The sequence below is a fragment of the Culex pipiens genome, chromosome 1 (genome assembly GCF_016801865.2).
Source record: "Culex pipiens pallens isolate TS chromosome 1, TS_CPP_V2, whole genome shotgun sequence".
NCBI classification, from domain to species: Eukaryota; Metazoa; Arthropoda; class Insecta; order Diptera; family Culicidae; genus Culex; species Culex pipiens.
The window spans coordinates 6,812,247-6,830,630 of record NC_068937.1 but is presented as its reverse complement, the minus strand read 5'-3'; the positions used below and the strand labels follow the sequence as shown (position 1 = coordinate 6,830,630).

At 34.5% G+C, this 18,384-nt stretch overlaps 1 protein-coding gene across 2 annotated transcripts in view; it reads right to left on the bottom strand.

Annotated features, from left to right (window-relative positions):
• Window positions 1–18,384, bottom strand: part of LOC120429940 (active breakpoint cluster region-related protein) — a 98,345-nt gene that overhangs the window by 77,161 nt on the left and 2,800 nt on the right. For both annotated transcript variants that reach the window (XM_052706661.1, XM_052706660.1), the window contains exon 2: window positions 9,991–10,804. In XM_052706661.1, coding sequence (XP_052562621.1) covers window positions 9,991–10,293 — 303 coding nt within the window. In that variant the 5' untranslated portion in view covers window positions 10,294–10,804. The remainder of the gene's footprint in view (window positions 1–9,990; window positions 10,805–18,384) is intronic.

The following is an 18,384-nucleotide window of genomic DNA, read 5'->3' as shown; positions in this document are numbered from 1 at the left end:
TCATTGGCCTTAGCAGGCATTAACCTTAGGCGCCATCCACAGATAACGTATTACTTTTTCGTTTATTTTTTCATTTTTTACCATATGTACACAGTAATTTTTTTGTAAAATTTGAAGCTGTAATTTCGGAAGGTTGGATATTACCTCTTTTTTGATGTAATTTTACCTCAATTCAGACTGAAAAGTGACATTAAACCAGAAAAGTGGTGAAATTACACATTTTCAGAGGTAAAATTACACATTTTTTCTGACATAAAAAATTTACCCCTTCCCAGATGTAATAGTACCATAATTTATTTTTTTTTTCTGTGTAATGTTAGGATTGATTTAAAAATATTGAAAATATTTTTTTCTGCAGATGCCGATCCGATTCTCAATTTTACGATAGCTTAATTTTTTTTAAATATTGAAAATCGGATGCATATTTCTAGCAAAACAATGTAATTGGGTCAATTTTGAAGTGTAAACAAATAGCCTATCCTGCTCGCTCCTAAGTTAAACATCAACTGACGGGAGAGGGATAGACTGGCCTAATTACATTGTTTTGCTTGATTTGCTGAGGTATCGTCACTTAAAACGCAATTCATTTTTAGTGGCTCTATCAAGAAAATGGTGCACGATATCCAATTTTATGTGAAGTACTTTTTGATTGAAATATTGATTTTACATCTTAAAAAAAAAACTAAATAAGTTTTTCGACGATTTTTTTTTCACTTTTTTTCACACTTTTTAATATAAATTTCAAAATTATGTTTTTTTTTCGAATAACTGGCATCACTGCTTATGTTTTTCTTCAAAATATGAAATTGATTTTATTTATATTTTTGATTTGGTTCGCACTTTGTGAGGTACTTCCAAAAGAAGCCATTTGGTGTTATAGGCTTATAGGTTTACTCATAAAAGGCTCCATACAATTTTGGAAGCAGTCCATACAAAAACGATAGGTAAATATTCAAAAATCTGTAACTTTTGAAGGAATTCTCTGATCGATTGGGTGTCTAGTATTTTAAAATTTTAGATTTTTTTATACCTGGAGTTTTTTTAAAAGGTCCAATAAACCAAATTTCCAGTTTTGCTTTTTGGGTGTTTTTGGAACCGCCTTGAGTCAGGAGTGTTAAAAAAAGCCCAAAAAGCAAAAAACTGAAAATTTGGTGTATTGGATCTTCTTAACCCTTTCGAGCCTGAATTTTCTAAAAACTATTTTTTAATCTAATGATGGGAAAATGATTCTTAAGACCATACGAAAATTATAGGCTAGTTTTGAAAATTTTCATTTTTGGGTCATATATGACCCATCAGGCTTGAAAGGGTTAAAAAAAACTCCAGATATTTTTAAGGGGCAAAAAACCACACCTTTTGAGTCATAGAGAAGTATGGACAAAAAAAACCTCCTAGCCAAACATTTAATATTAAGCCCATTTAAAATGTTAGTCTTGATTCCAAATTTTTCAAAATATTTTTTAAAATTTCACAAACGTTTAATTTTTCAGCATTGATAATTAGACTGAAAAACATCAATTTTATAATTTCTTTTTCTTGTATTTTTTTATGTCTTTTAAAACAATTTCACGTAAAATTTTCTGAACCTTTCCAAAAAAATATTTTCAGAAATGGACAGTTATGGTCATAATGGACATTCTACAAACAACACAAAGAAACCCGTTTTTTGATTGATACACTCTGAATAAAGATTTGAATGTTTTTTTTTTTTTCTAAAATAAAGATGGCTGCCAAATGGCCGGTTGGGAATGATGCCTTTCAGAGCCTTAAAAACTGAAGTAATTTTTTTACTAAAATGTCTATTTTCTCCTAAAAAAACCATTTTCCAAAAAAACAGAAGTCATATTTGCCATACTTCTCTATGGCTCGAATGTTGCGGCCATTTAAAATTAATATTTGGTGTGGAAAGTCGAATATAAAACGGGTAATTTTTGCTAGAGTGTAGTTACTTTTTCTGAGAAATCCTAACTTTGCCGAAGACACCAAATTGATCAGAAAATCCATTTTAATAGCCTTTTTATATGGACATCTGTCAAAATTGTATGGAGACTTGTATGGACGAACTAATGACTTCTTGAGTCATAGAAAAGGTTTCATCAAAATAAAAAAACACAAAAATTAAATTTTTGCAATTCCGTCGTGAAACTATCTACTTTTCCTGTCATTCTTGAACGACGAAATAGCCTACTTTTCTGTACCAAAAATAAAAGAATCGAATAGCAACACTTTTCAAAATAAATGCTGAAAAGTTCTACTTTTCAGTACTGAAATAGGTGCTGAAAAGTTGAACTTTTCAGCACTTGTTTCGAAAAGTAACACTTTTGAACATTTTTTTGAATCAAAATCAAAATTGATCAAATACAAGAAAATTTGACATAAAATTTCACTCAATGGGTGTTTTTGGGAATTGCAAAAAATGTTGTATGGAACTCGTTGCAAAACTTGATTTTTTCAGCACTCGACGTATTTATCCAACTCGGTGAACCTCGTTGGATAAATGTACGACTCGTGCTGAAAAAATCCTCTTTTTGCAACTTGTTGCATAAACTACTATTTCAGATTTTTTTTTTCTTTTTGAGTAGAATTGCTAATTTTTGGTTTCTATGTTTTTGGAATTGGTATAACTGTTGTTTTTAGTATTTTTGATATTTTCAGTATTTTAAGTTTTTTCAGTATTTTTTATATTTTTGGTATTTTTGTATTTTTGGAATTTTTGGTATTTTTGATTTTTTGGTATTTTTGACATTTTTGGTATTTTTGGTATTATCACTTGTTATCACTGACGCACGAAACAAGCAAAAATGCGAAATCAAACAATCGCGAGTATAAAATAACTGATTCATTGAGATTAATAAACATTTTTGGACCTTTTTTGTAAATATTGTTCGTTTGGATATTATCCAAAGTGACTTAAAAGTCAGATTCATAAAATATTTACATTTCGATAAAAAAAACCCATGAATCAAATAAAAACAAGTAGGCACTCAATACAACCTGCAACTCATATCGCGATTTTCTACTTCTCAAGATATCCCAGCAAATATCGAAGACAGACATTTAATTTGTAAAGTGTGCTGCTCCACAAGTGCTCCCATTCTATTTAGCGAAAAAAAAACCGAGAGGAACATGACACCACCCCGACGACGACGACGGCCGTGATTCAACCCGAAATCTTCAACCAACCAAAGTCCAACACTCCAGCATTAACTTGGTGCGCGCAAACAAACCATATAAACACAAACAGAAACCATTCGAATGTCTGCTCGTCGATGGATGAAAACTCCAAGAACAGACGGGCGCTTTATTCTCTCCACAATATGGTATTATGTTCGCTCTTAGTGTGTTGGGAGGGTGGGAGTGTGGGTGGTGGTGTTCCTCCCCAAGGGAGAAGCCAATATGACGATGGAGAAACGCACATTTGAGACCACTTCGTTTTGTTGAGTTAGGTTTTGAAAATGTCTATAACGAATATTTAAAACAAAATAAATGGAGAATAAAATTTAAAAAAAAAACATAAAAGTTAAAAAAATATCAAAACCACAAGACATTTCAATACATTAAACAAGACAAGTGGAAAATCGTTGCCACTGTCGCAGTGAAGTTTGTGTTTTCCGTTTTCTTGCCTCTGTCCCATCACAAGGGGCCAACCCAAAACCGAGTTCATAGGCCCGATGGCAATGCTGTTGACATTTTCACGGTGGCTCAACTTCTTCTTCGTCGTCGTCATCGTCTTTGTACACACAACCTTAAAAATCGTGTCTTTAGAAGCGGTAATTGTTACCTCATATTCGGTGTACCCTTCATGCTTTGGGGCTTGCAAGAAGAACATGGCGGCGAAGAAGAAGAAGAAGTTAGGGCAAAGTGTACACTTTTAGTCAAGGCGAAACCGTTGTTGTTGTTGGTGGTGGTGGTGTTGTAGGCTATGAGCTGAAAAGTGCAGTAGCTTAATGTTAGTAACTATGCTCAAGTCTGAAGAGCACAGCTGGAATGGTTGCAAAAATGGTTCAAGGTGTATGTGTGTGGAGAATGGGGCAAAATGAGACCTTGTTCTAATTTAGAAGCAATTTTTTTTTGATTTTTTAAAATTAATGGATTTTTTGGAATTTATTTTTTGTAATTTAAAAAATATGTTTTAAGCTCTAATCATTTTTTAAAATTTTAGAAATAAACGAATTTTTATAATTATGTTTAATTTGATATGAATTTCATAACATTCGAAAATTTGTAGAATTTAAAGAAATTTTAAAAAATTAAAGGTAATAATAATAATTTTGAGGACTTTTAATAATTTCAAAATTTTAAGAAATTTAAAAAGTTTGATTTTTTTTATAAATTTTAAAATTTTAAGAATTTTTAGAATTTCAAAATGAAAAAAAAATAAAGGTTTTAGGAATTTAATAAGCTTTATAAATTTTAGTAAAATTAATAACTTTTAAAAAATTTAAGAATTGCAAGAATTTAAAAAATTTAAGAATTTTAAAATTTTTAAGAATTTTAAGAATTTAAAGAATTTTAAAAATTTTAAGAATATTAAAAATTTTAAGAGTTTTAGAAATTTTGAGAATTTTAAAAATTTCAAGAATTTTAAGAATTTAAATTTTTTTAAAATATTTAAGAATTTTAAGAATTTTAAGAATTTTAAGAATTTTAAGAATTTTAAGAATTTTAAGAATTTTAAGAATTTTAAGAATTTTAAGAATTTTAAGAATTTTAAGAATTTTAAGAATTTTAAGAATTTTAAGAATTTTAAGAATTTTAAGAATTTTAAAAATTTTAAGAATTTTAAGAATTTTAAAAATTTTAAGAATTTTAAGAATTTTAGAAATTTAAAGAATTTTAAGAATTTTTAGAATTTTAAGAATTTTCAGAATTTTCAGAATTTTCAGAATTTTCAGAATTTTAAGAATTAAAATTTTTTTAAAATATTTAAGAATTTAAAGAATTTTAAGAATTTTAGAAATTTAAAGAATTTAAAGAATTTAAAGATTTTTTTAAAAAATTTAAAGAATTTTAAGAATTTTAAGAATTTTAAGAATTTTAAGAATTTTAAGAATTTTAAGAATTTTAAGAATTTTAAGAATTTTAAGAATTTTAAGAATTTTAAGAATTTTAAGAATTTTAAGAATTTTAAGAATTTTAAGAATTTTAAGAATTTTAAGAATTTTAAGAATTTTAAAAATTTTAAGAATTTTAAGAATTTTAAGAATTTTAAGAATTTTAAGAATTTTAAGAATTTTAAGAATTTTAAGAATTTTAAGAATTTTAAGAATTTTAAGAATTTTAAGAATTTTAAGAATTTTAAGAATTTTAAGAATTTTAAGAATTTTAAGAATTTTAAGAATTTTAAGAATTTCAAGAATTTTAAGAATTTTAAGAATTTTAAGAATTTTAAGAATTTTAAGAATTTTAAGAATTTTAAGAATTTTAAGAATTAAAAGAATTTTAAGAATTTCAAGGATTTAAAGAATTGAAAGAATTTAAAGAATTTAATGAATTTAAAGGATTTAAAGAATTTAAAGAATTTAATGAATTTAAAGAATTTAAAGAATTTGAAGAATTTAAAGAATTTAAAGAATTTAAAGAATTTAAAGAATTTAAAGAATTTAAAGAATTTAAAGAATTTAAAGAATTTTAAGAATTTAAAGAATTTAAAGAATTTAAAAATTTAAAGAATTTAAAGAATTTGAAGAATTTAAAGAATTCAAAGAATTTAAAGAATTTAAATAATTTAAAGAATTTAAAGAATTTAAAGAATTTAAAGAATTTAAAGAATTCAAAGAATTTAAAGAATTTCAAGAATTTAAAGAATTTAAAGAATTTAAAGAATTTAAAGAATTTAAAGAATTTAAAGAATTTAAAGAATTTAAAGAATTTAAAGAATTTAAAGAATTTAAAGAATTTAAAGAATTTAAAAAATTTAAAGAATTTAAAGAATTTTAAGAATTTTAAGAATTTTAAGAATTTTAAGAATTTTAAGAATTTTAAGAATTTTAAGAATTTTAAGCATTTTAAAAATTTTAAGAATTTTAAGAATTTTAAGAATGTTAAGAATTTTAAGAATGTTAAGAATTTTATAAATTTTATGAATTTTATGAATTTTATGAATTTTATAAATTTTATCAATTTTATTAATTTTATGAATTTTATGAATTTTATAAATTTTATGAATTTTAAGAATTTTATGAATTTTATAAATTTGAAAAATTTGAAGAATTTTAAGAATTTTAAGAATTTAAAAAAATTCTAGTCAATTTTGCCCTTTAACCCCCTTTCCAAGTAATTGCCTACTCCAGGAGTTGCACATTTTCGCAGTTTTCGTTGCCTTTTGCATTCAGACTCACACAATATCGCTTCGCACCCGTAAGAAGTTGTGAAACAACTTTCTATAATACGAACTAAGCCCGGCTGGCAGGCTATTATACTATAGTTACTCGAAGAGGAGACCCAGACACACTGACTGACTGTCTGAATGGCAAAATGGAGATCGTGTGGGCAGCAGCAGCTGAGCAAGAGCATGAGCATGTCGGTCTTGGACTGTTTACTAGGAAGTAAGGCAGTTGCGACGGATTGAGTAATAGTTCAGCACTCTGTTTTTGCTCAGTGTCATGTCGCTTTTTTTCCTCGTACTTGCATGCAAGTTGAAGGGTCGTAGAACCACCAGGAAGCCAATCCTCTTCGATTTTATCAGCCAATCGATCGTAATCCACTTCCGGTAGTAACTTTAAGATAAATATTTACCGCCAACAATCTACAACAAAGTACATAACCACCTCACTAAAGATAGCACCGCAAATCGCTCCACGAGGTGAGACGACCGCCATCGTCGTCATCATCGGCGTTACCGATCCAGAACAAAACAGGCAGAAATCTGTGCTACACGGGAACCGTTACGGGCGTAAGAAGCAACAAAAAAATAGAGGCAGCAAAGGAAGCCATAAAACCATAAAAACCTTTAATAGAGACGGCGATGATCCGAGCTTTACACGCAAAAAGTTGGAAGGGAAGCGTGCTTCTCTCTTTTTTCTACACGAGAAGGTTGGCTGTGCGAAATATGAACAGGTAATTTTTCCTTTAGTTTTTTTTTTGTGGAAAAGCAGATTGAATTATAAGTTTGATGCAAATTTTAAAAATATTCAAAAAAAGTAGAATATTAATTTATTTTCGTGTCAATGATCATCAGATAGGCAAATTGATTTGATTGAGTTTTTTCTTTATCTATTTCCCAGTGGATCTGCTGCGGAAATTCACTGTATGTCTTCCATCGCAGTTGGCACATTCAACGCGCGACCCTTGCTGCTAATCGGCATTTTGATTTTATACGGTTTGAATTTTTGTGATTTTTTGACATTTTTGTAAATTTTGTCTTTTTTGTCAATTTTAGTCATTTTGGTCATTTTGGTCATTTAGGTCATTTAGGTCATTTAGGTCATTTAGGTCATTCAGGTCATTTTTGTCATTTTTGTCATTTTGGTCATTTTAATCATTTTGGTCATTTTGGTCATTTTGGTCATTTTTGTCATTTTGGTCATTTTGGTCATTTTGGTCATTTTGGTCGTTTTGGTCATTTTGATCATTTTGATCATTTTGATCATTTTGGTCATTTTGGTCATTTTGGTCATTTTGATCATTTTGATCATTTTGATCATTTTGGTCATTTTGGTCATTTTGGTCATTTTGGTCATTTTGGTCATTTTGGTCATTTTGATTATTTTGGTCATTTTGGTCATTTTGTTCATTTTGGTCATTTTGTTCATTTTGGTCATTTTGTTCATTTTGGTCATTTGGGTCATTTTGGTCATTTTGGTCATTTTGGTCATTTTGGTCATTTTGGTCATTTTGGTCATTTTGGTCATTTTGGTCAATTTGACCATTTTGATCATTTTGGTCATTTTAGTCATTTTGGTTATTTTGGTCATTTTGGTCATTTTGGTCATTTTGGTCATTTTGGTCATTTTGGTCATTTTGGTCATTTTGGTCAATTTGACCATTTTGATCATTTTGGTCATTTTAGTCATTTTGGTTATTTTGGTCATTTTGATCATTTTGGTTATTTTGGTCATTTTGGTCATTTTGGTCATTTTGATCATTTTGATCATTTAGATCATTTTGGTCATTTTGATCATTTTGATCATTTTGGTCATTTTGGTCATTTTGGTCATTTTGGTCATTTTGGTCATTTTGGTAATTTTGGTAATTTTGGTCATTTTGGTCATTTTGGTCATTTTGAGCATTTTGATCATTTTGATCATTTTGGTCATTTTGATCATTTTGGTCATTTTGATCATTTTGATCATTTTGGTCATTTTGGTCATTTTGGTCATTTTGGTCATTTTGGTCATTTCGGTCATTTTGATCATTTTTTTCATTTTGATCATTTTGGTAATTTTGGTAATTTTGGTCATTTTGGTCATTTTGATCATTTTGGTCATTTTGATCATTTTTTTCATTGTGGTAATTTTGGTAATTTTGGTAATTTTGGTCATTTTGGTCATTTTGGTCATTTTTGTCATTTTTGTCATTTTGATCATTTTGATCATTTTGTCTTTTTTGTAATTTTTGTAATTTTTGTAATTTTTGTAATTTTTGTAATTTTTGTAATTTTTGTAATTTTTGTAATTTTTGTAATTTTTGTAATTTTTGTAATTTTTGTAATTTTTGTAATTTTTGTAATTTTTGTAATTTTTGTAATTTTTGTAATTTTTGTAATTTTTGTAATTTTTGTAATTTTTGTAATTTTTGTAATTTTTGTAATTTTTGTAATTTTTGTAGCTTTTGTAATTTTTGTAATTTTTGTAGTTTTTGTAATTTTTGTAATTTTTGTAATTTTTGTAATTTTTGTAATTTTTGTAATTTTTGTAATTTTTGTAATTTTTGTAATTTTTGTAATTTTTGTAATTTTTGTAATTTTTGTAATTTTTGTAATTTTTGTAATTTTTGTAATTTTTGTAATTTTTGTAATTTTTGTAATTTTTGTAATTTTTGTAATTTTTGTAATTTTTGTATTTTTTGTAATTTTTGTAATTTTTGTAATTTTTGTGAATTTTGTAATTTTTGTAATTTTTGTAATTTTTGTAATTTTTGTAATTTTTGTAATTTTTGTAATTTTTGTAATTTTTTGTTATTTTTGTAATTTTTGTAATTTTTACAATTTTTGTACAAATACAAATACAATGTTTTTTTCAATCTTGTCAATTTTGACAATTTTGACCATTTTGAAAATTTTGACAATTTTGACAATTTTGACAATTTTGACAATTTTGACAATTTTGACAATTTTGACAATTTTGACAATTTTGACAATTTTGACAATTCTCGATAATTTTTCAAAAGGCCCTATCTGCATAGGAAACCCATGAGGGATAGGTTGTTTTGAAAATTTAATCCAGAATTTTGACAATTTTGACAATTACCTTTTTGTATTTTTTGACATTTTACCTTTTTGTATTTTTTGTCATTTTGACATTTTTTTGTCTACATATATTCAAATATTACCCTAAAATATGAAAAAAATATTTTTTTTAAAGAGCCACAAAGAACCAATCCCAACTCTCCCTATTACCTGCCTCTGTCCCAGCAAAGGACCTGCTACAACATAAAAGAAGGTCAACAAAAAAGAGAACCGGGAGTCAGGGTACACCTGTAAAACTCTCATTCTCTTTTATCGCCGTATCCCTCAACACACGGCAGGTCGGTTCTGGACGTTTCCCAGTTAGTTGCACCCTTCCCGGGGGATTCTCCGCCCGACTATAAATAGCAACAACAACAACCAGCAACTCAACTTGAAAAGCAAAGCCGCAATAAATCCATAAGTATGTAACAGTCGGGGTACGGATTTGGTCCGGATCAAGGTCTTGCCATAACGGTAGTCAACCCCCCTGGTGCGATTATCGCGCGCCGTACGGACAGCAAGATTGGAGTTATCTCTAATTGGATACTCGGGTTCTTATCTGATTCCGGAGTCATTTGCGGGTAATTTTTTCGAGCACTCACCTCATCCACCGCTCCTCCGTCCTTCTCCTTGTCCTCGTCCTTGCCCATGACGGCCGCCGTCGTGTTGGCCTCGAACAGCGTCGACGGATCTCCGCCGGCATCGCGGTACTTTTCCACGTCGCCCAGCAGCCGCTCCAGGTACTCCACGTACAGCGTTTCCTGCTCGAGCTCCTTCGTCAGTTCGGTGATCTTTTGCTTGTGGCGGGCCAAACTAGCCCGCACGTCCTGCTCCCACGCGTCCGACAGCGAACTCTGCGGGAACCGCTGGACCCACATCCGCTGGAAATCACTGAACACACTCATCTTGCTTCCTTTTCAGACACAATTTTCCTTCGAAAAAACAGAACGAAAAACCTCTTCCCAACTCTTCGATTTTCGACTATCGAAGCATGTTTTCGTAAACAAATCGCACACACACACTTTCAGCACTTTCACCGACGCGGAACCGTTCCTGTCTGGGCCCCCGCCGTCAAACACAACCAGAACGGAACCGAAAATGCAAATTTCCAAACACCAATCTTCCGCTTCTTCGACTCAGCAATGGTTATTCGCTTGCGTGCGTGGTGTCACTTGCGTTTGAACTGGTCACGCCGCCCGCCAACTGCGATGACGTCGTTGTCGTCTTCGAACAGGAAACGTGTTCCAGGTCTCAAACAAACTTAGCTGCGGTTGCTTCGACTGGATTACTAATCGCGACGTTCACTCGGCGCACTATCTAAGCAATGATATCACTGACGACTGCTTCGATTGCGCTGCCTGGATTCCGAAAACAACTTGGTTCTAGTTTAAGTACGCTCGTTCGCGGTTTTTAAACCTGGAGGGAAGAAGGAGAAAATAGCAACAGTTAAAAAAGATGTAGAAAAATTCTCGGAAGCGAATACCGAAACTCTAGCCGGAAGGCCAATTTGGCCAAACCAGACATATGGAATCGATTTTACTACTCCGAGATACACCGACAAATGAGCTAAGAGGAGTGAAAAATGGGAGACAGAGATTCGTTTATGATGGTATTGGGGGACAAAATAGATTTTTTTTTTTTGCTAAAATATGGTCCAAAACCCTTCATTTAATTTTAAAAACTAGAAAAGTCATGTTAGTTTATTATCGCGTTTTTTTAATTGATAATTTGCCAAAAATATATGAGATTTAACAGCTGGAAATCATGTTTGAAGGTATGAACATTCAAATAAAAATAATACAACTTTTCTAGGTTGGATATTGAAAATTTCTATGAAAATGACTTCCGACTTTTTTCTTGAAAAATTAGTATGGGACCATCCATAAACCACGTGGACACTTTAGGGGGGGGGGGGGTATGGCGATTGTCCACGCTCCATACAAAAAAGTTTTTTTTTGTATGGACAATTGTCCACGAAGGGGGGGGGGGGAGGTTGAGATTTCCAAAAAAGTGTCCACGTGGTTTATGGATGGTCCCTAAAGCCATTCCATCTGAAAAGTCATTCCATCTGAAGTGTGCACAAAAAAATGCAAATTTGAAAAATACCTTCTCCGATCCTGCTCAAATTTGCCAGAGCTATTGATACTGCCAAAATATGTAAGAATCTCGAATTTCATCAAAATCCCTTCCATTTTTATACCTTCCCAAAAAATCGACTTTTTGGCGATTTTTGAGCGTTTCCTTCCCAAGTGACCACGCGTCCGACATCGACCTACACCAAATCTGCTCATATTTGGCATAGGGGTTGTTTTTGCTCCAAAAACAAAGAATCCCAAGCTTATTGACATTTGGTCCACCCCCGCGCACGTTTCACCCCCCCCCCCCCCTCTTTTTTTGAGATTTTTGAAAAACCTCATTTCTAGAATAAAATGCATTTTCCTTAGAGAAAACATAACAAAAAGTTAACTTTCATTTATGCAAATTTGAAGATTTTTTGACGTAAAATCCATTGGCATACCCACAATTTACGTCCCTGCAAATTCATCGATGGATGGAGCAGTATTGACAATCAGAGAGTTGACTGCAGTCAAATTTGAGTGGTTTTTGTCTGTTACATTGAAAAATGCATTTTCTCAAACATTCATTATCGCCATTTTAGCCGCCATCTTGAATTTGAAAATTCAAAATCTACACCCAAACTTAAAGACCGAGGGGATAGTCCTTCCGAAAAGAAACGTGACTATTTTGCGTGAGTAAAGACCTCTCGCGTATTCATTCGTTCATTGAAACAGTTCATCCTATTGAGTGGCTTACTTGGCCACTTAGTCACCGAACCATGGTGGCCCATACGGCAAAGGCACGGTTCAATAAGCCGAAGGTCTTGGGTTCGAGTCTCGGTACCGGTACTTTTTTTTATGGAGGATTTTTTTTGGAAAATGAACCCATGAGTAAAGTACTCTCGTTAATTTCGGGATTTATCCTCTCCGTCCGCACACAGTACCATTTTACTACCGAACCGTGCTTTTTATCCTCTCGTATGTCGATGCCCAGTTCTGGGTGTAGAGTTTTTTTTAAATGTCCTATAAGCTATTGTGTTTCATATGTTTATGGGACCTATTGAAAAAAAAACTAACTTAATCCATCTATGTGGTTGATGCCTAAATCACTTTTTATTATAAATTAACAATGGCTGATATGATGGGTTAGGGACATAAATTTCACCATTTTTTTTTTTTAGATTCGGAATGAAAAGGTACAAAAATATTACTTAAATGGTAATTTCTTTAGTCAGGGTTGCCAGATCTTCAAACTTTTAGACACATTGGAGAGGTTTTTCGATTATTTAACCCGCGATGGGTTGGATGATGAATCCGGACATGGCTTACATACATTTAAGTGAGATCTGGCCTCATAAAAGTACATAAATGTCACTTAAATGGTCATAACTTGAGACAGGGTTGCCAGATCTTCAATGTTTTGGATTTGTTGGGAAGGTTTTTTGATTACCCAACCAACGAAGTATAACATATTGCTATTTGAGTTGTTTATTGGCCACTTTTCTTACATCTGGTTATTTTCGAAAACACATTTTTCTACATAACCTTTGAACTTCTTATCGAAACAATTCAATAGCGCAGTATGGGACCATAAACCAAATCGAATGAGACTGGATTGATCTCAACGGGTTAAGCCAGTGCAGAGAAAACTGAGTAACAATTTTGGTCACACACATACACACACACATACAGACATTTGTTCAGTTTTCGATTCTGAGTCGATATGTTTACATGAATGTGGGTCTCCGAGCTTTTTATAAAAAGTTCATTTGAGTGAGGAAGGCAAAACTCTAGACATAACTTTAGAGCATTTGAGAAGTAACATTTTTCTGAGGTCTTCGAATAATCGAGTGTTGCCTCGTAGAGGTGGACAAAAAAAGAGCAAGATGAGAGATTGACTGCATTACGAAAGTCGCCATCAATACCATTTCACTTGCGCTAACGATTTCAAGCGCTTAAGCTATAAAATTGCTTCCAACTACCGGCAACATGTTCTTTTGCCCATTAGGTAGTCACTCACTTGAAAAATAATCCCGAAACATGTAAACAATTAGCAAGCGCCATCAAAAAAACAAACGCGCCAAGTCTTTTGACGTTTCAATTTTGACAACCCATTCCAATCGGAGGCTGAAGAAAACCGAGCGAGAAGCGAAGGCAAATAAAGAACAAAGGGTGGCCACCAACACCACCAGCAGCGACTGTTGGAGTGAGCAAGTGATGCCAGGAATCTTGCTACTTTTCGTGAGTGTTCGCTTAAAATTTCATCAATTTTGGCAGCACTAAGCAGACCCAAAAGAGCGCTGGAAGAAAAAAAAAACTATGCTGAAAATAGGAAAATGGGCGTGGCCCAATTCACTCGACTGATTAGAATGCATTTGGGAAATATTTTTTTCAAATGCTTGTAAAAGGAATAGCATAACTTTTAATGAAAATAAACAGAAATGTTCACAAAAAGTTGCTCTACTCGTTGGTGTACTTGGTTTTAGTGAATTTCAAGGAACACTCCAGATTATCCAGCATCATTCAATCACGAACGCTTATTAGGCTTAAAATGGGTATATTTCCCCTAAGTCTTTTACAAATACATTTGTTTTATATTTTTTTATATGACATGACTAGAAATGCTTGAAAAAAGAAATTTTAAATAAGTTTTTAATTAAAAAATACAACAGGTACTGAAAAAAACAAGTTTTACATCGAATTGCTTGCACCATTTTTTGCAATCCCAATTTATTTAAAATCCCGGGATTCGGGGATTCCCAGTTTTGGAAAAATCCCAAGGAATTCTTGGGATGAACGCACTAATCAAAATACAATGTAAAAAGTTTGCAGAATATTTTCTAAAAACCATCAGGATTTGTTTATTTTTAGCAAAAATCAAGGCATTTTTTTTAAAGTACAACAATTTTCTTTAAATTCATAGATTTCAGTTTGAGTGCTATCCCCATTTAACCTTCCCTTGGTATTAAAAAAAAATCACACATAAGGTATTGGGGTCCTTTTCGACCCCAAACTTTAAAAAATCGTCAAAAATCCAGTTTTTGACCGATTCCGGTTCTTTTGGTCACAAACGAAAGCTTAGAACGTCCCCTTTCCGAAACCGACCTGGAAAACCGGATTTGGTCAATGTGGCCACCGGGAATCGGCTACAACCGAAAAAGGACCTTTTTGAGACACCAACTTTGACGACCTGTATCTCCGGCAAATTTCAACCAATCAGGATGCTCCGGGTTGCATTCGACAGGTATTTACCTGTACTTTGACCACAAATATTAATATCAGGGCCAGGTGACCTACCGGTTCCGGAAATCCGGAACATCCGAAAAGTTCATGTTTTACTGTTTTTCACATATATGTGATACCAATACTCTCATGATAGTTGAAATTGATCCATTAAACTTACTTAAAACACAATACACGATTGCCAGAACCACTCTGGAGTGTTAGTGGCCACTTCCGGGTAACCTGGAACCGGTTCCCGGGTACCCGATGAACGGCCAACTTGACTTTTTTGGTGAAAACCTATCATGTTGCACATCAAACTCCATGAAATTGAAAGATATGTCCATATTTGGTAATGCCGTTCTTCGCTGAGCCATCCTGGCCAATCTGGAACCGGTTACCGGTGGCCCCTTGGGGACACTTCCGGAATATGAGAGAAACCCTATCATCCGACATATCAAACTTCATAAAATTGAAAGATGTGTCAATTTACGGTCATGCCGTTGTTCGCTGACCCATTCTGGCCAATCTGGAGCCGGTTACCGGTGGCCCCTTGGGGACACTTCCGGAAAATGAGAGAAACCCTATCATCCGACATATCAAACTTCATGAAATTGAAAGATATGTCAATTTACGGTCATGCCGTTGTTCGCTGATCCATTCTGGCCAATCTGGAGCCGGTTACCGGTGGCCCCTTGGGGACACTTCCGGAAAATGAGAGAAACCCTATCATCCGACATATCAAACTTCATGAAATTGAAAGATATGTCAATTTACGGTCATGCCGTTGTTCGCTGACCCATTCTGGCCAATCTGGAGCCGGTTACCGGTGGCCCCCTGGGGACACTTCCGGAATATGAGAGAAACCCTATCATCCGACATATCAAACTTCATGAAATTGAAAGATATGTCAATTTACGGTCATGCCGTTGTTCGCTGATCCATTCTGGCCAATCTGGAGCCGGTTACCGGTGGCCCCTTGGGGACACTTCCGGAAAATGAGAGAAACCCTATCATCCGGCATATCAAACTTCATGAAATTGAAAGATATGTCAATTTACGGTCATGCCGTTGTTCGCTGATCCATTCTGGCCAATCTGGAGCCGGTTACCGGTGGCCCCTTGGGGACACTTCCGGAAAATGAGAGAAACCCTATCATCCGACATATCAAACTTCATGAAATTGAAAGATATGTCAATCTACGCTCATGCTGTTGTTTGCTGACCCATCCTGGCCAATTTGGAACCGGTTACCGGTGGCCCTTTGCCCCTTGGGGACACTCTCGGAATATGAGAGAAACCCATCATCCGACATATCAAACTTCATGAAATTGAAAACTACGTCAATCTACGGTCATGCAATTGTTCGCTGACCTTTGGTTGAAAAAAAGCAAAGCAATCCACTTTAACGACCCCCGGGTCTTTTGTGGGCTCTGTTGCAAGTTTCTGCTCATTTCTAGGCGTCCGAAGGTTATGTGTGGTGAGTCACCCAAAACCTCTTTTACGCAAATGGACCGACGTTTTACTTCCCCATCCGATAGAAGGCCAGGAGGATAAGGCGGGAATCGAACCCGCGCCTCATAGCAACTTAGGGATCGGCAGCCGAAGCCGCTAACCACCGCGCCACGAGGCCCCGAGGTCCTTTGGTTGACATACACGCAGAAAAATAAGGCGTATTTGAATCAACAAAACGTTTTTTTGATTTGAAAATCATATTTTTTGTTGAATCAACGCTAAACGTCAAAGCAGCTTTTTCAAAACAACAAAAGACTTTTGTGGAATCGAAAAAATCATGGTTTGTTTCAACGCAAAATCGGCGTTGATTATATTCAACAAAAATTTTGTTGATTCAAACCTCGTACAGGCTGATTCTACAAAACTTTTTTCTGTGTGTATCCATGAATTTCATGAAGTTTGATTCGTCGAATAATAGGGTTTCTCTCATATTCCGGGAGTGTCCCCAAGGAGCCACCGGAAACCTGTTCCAGAATTGCCAGAATGCATAAGCAAAGAATGGCATGACCGTAACTTGACGAAACGAAAAAAAAACGAAACTATTGGCACTACGCCCCCCGGGGCATGGCCTTCCTCTAACGTGGGATTTCTGCTCCAGCGCCTCTGACGAGACAGGAGAAACCGGGACCGACGTTTTACTTCACCATCCGATAGAAGCTCAGTGGATAAGGCGGGAATCGAACCCGCGTCTCATAGCATCATCGGGATCGGCAGCCGAAGCCGCTACCCCTGCGCCACGAGACCGTAACTTGACATATCTATCAATTTCATAAAGTTTGATATGTCGGATGATTGGGTTTCTCTCATATTCCGGGATTGTCCCCAAGGGGCCACCGGGAACCATTTCCAAGTTTGATATGTCGGATGATAGGGTTTCTCTCATATTCCGAGAGTGTCCCTAAGGGGCCACTGGTAACCGGTTCCAGTTTGGCCAGAATGGGTCAGCGAACAACAGCATGACCGTAAATTGACATATCTTTCAATTTTATGAAGTTTGATATGTCGGATGATAGGGTTTCTCTCATATTCCGGAAGTGTCCCCAAGGGGCCACCGGTAACCGGCTCCAGATTGGCCAGAATGGGTCAGCGAACAACGGCATGACCGTAAATTGACATATCTTTCAATTTCATGAAGTTTGATATGTCGGATGATAGTGTTTCTCTCATATTCCGGAAGTGTCCCCAAGGGGCCACCGGTAACCGGTTCCAAATTGGCCAGGATGGGTCAGCAAACAACAGCATGAGCGTAGATTGACATATCTTTCAATTTCATGAAGTTTGATATGTCGGATGATAGGGTTTCTCTCATATTCCGGAAGTGTCCCCAAGGGGCCACCGGTAACCGGCTCCAGATTGGCCAGAATGGGTCAGCGAACAACGGCATGACCGTAAATTGACATATCTTTCAATTTCATGAAGTTTGATATGTCGGATGATAGGGTTTCTCTCATATTCCGGAAGTGTCCCCAAGGGGCCACCGGTAACCGGTTCCAAATTGGCCAGGATGGGTCAGCAAACAACAGCATGAGCGTAGATTGACATATCTTTCAATTTCATGAAGTTTGATATGTCGGATGATAGGGTTTCTCTCATTTTCCGGAAATGTCCCCAAGGGGCCACCGGTAACCGGCTCCAGATTGGCCAGAATGGGTCAGCGAACAACGGCATGACCGTTAATTGACATATCTTTCAATTTCATGAAGTTTGATATGTCGGATGATAGGGTTTCTCTCATATTCCGGAAGTGTCCCCGAGGGGCCACCGGTAACCGGTTCCAAATTGGCCAGGATGGCTCAGCGAACAACGGCATTACCAAATATGGACATACCTTTCAATTTCATGGAGTTTGATGTGCAACATGATGGGTTTTCACCAAAAAAGTCAAGTTGGCCGTTCATCGGGTACCCGGGAACCGGTTCCAGGTTACCCGGAAGTGGCCACTAACACTCCAGAGTGGTTCTGGCAATCGTGTATTGTGTTTTAAGTAAGTTTTATGGATCAATTTCAACTATCATGAGAGTATTGGTATCACATATATGTGAAAAACAGTAAAACATGAACTTTTCGGATGTTCCGGATTTCCGGAACCGGTAGGTCACCTGGCCCTGATATTAATATTTGTGGTCAAAGTACAGGTAAATACCTGTCGAATGCAACCCAGAGCATCCTGATTGGTTGAAATTTGCCGGAGATACAGATCGTC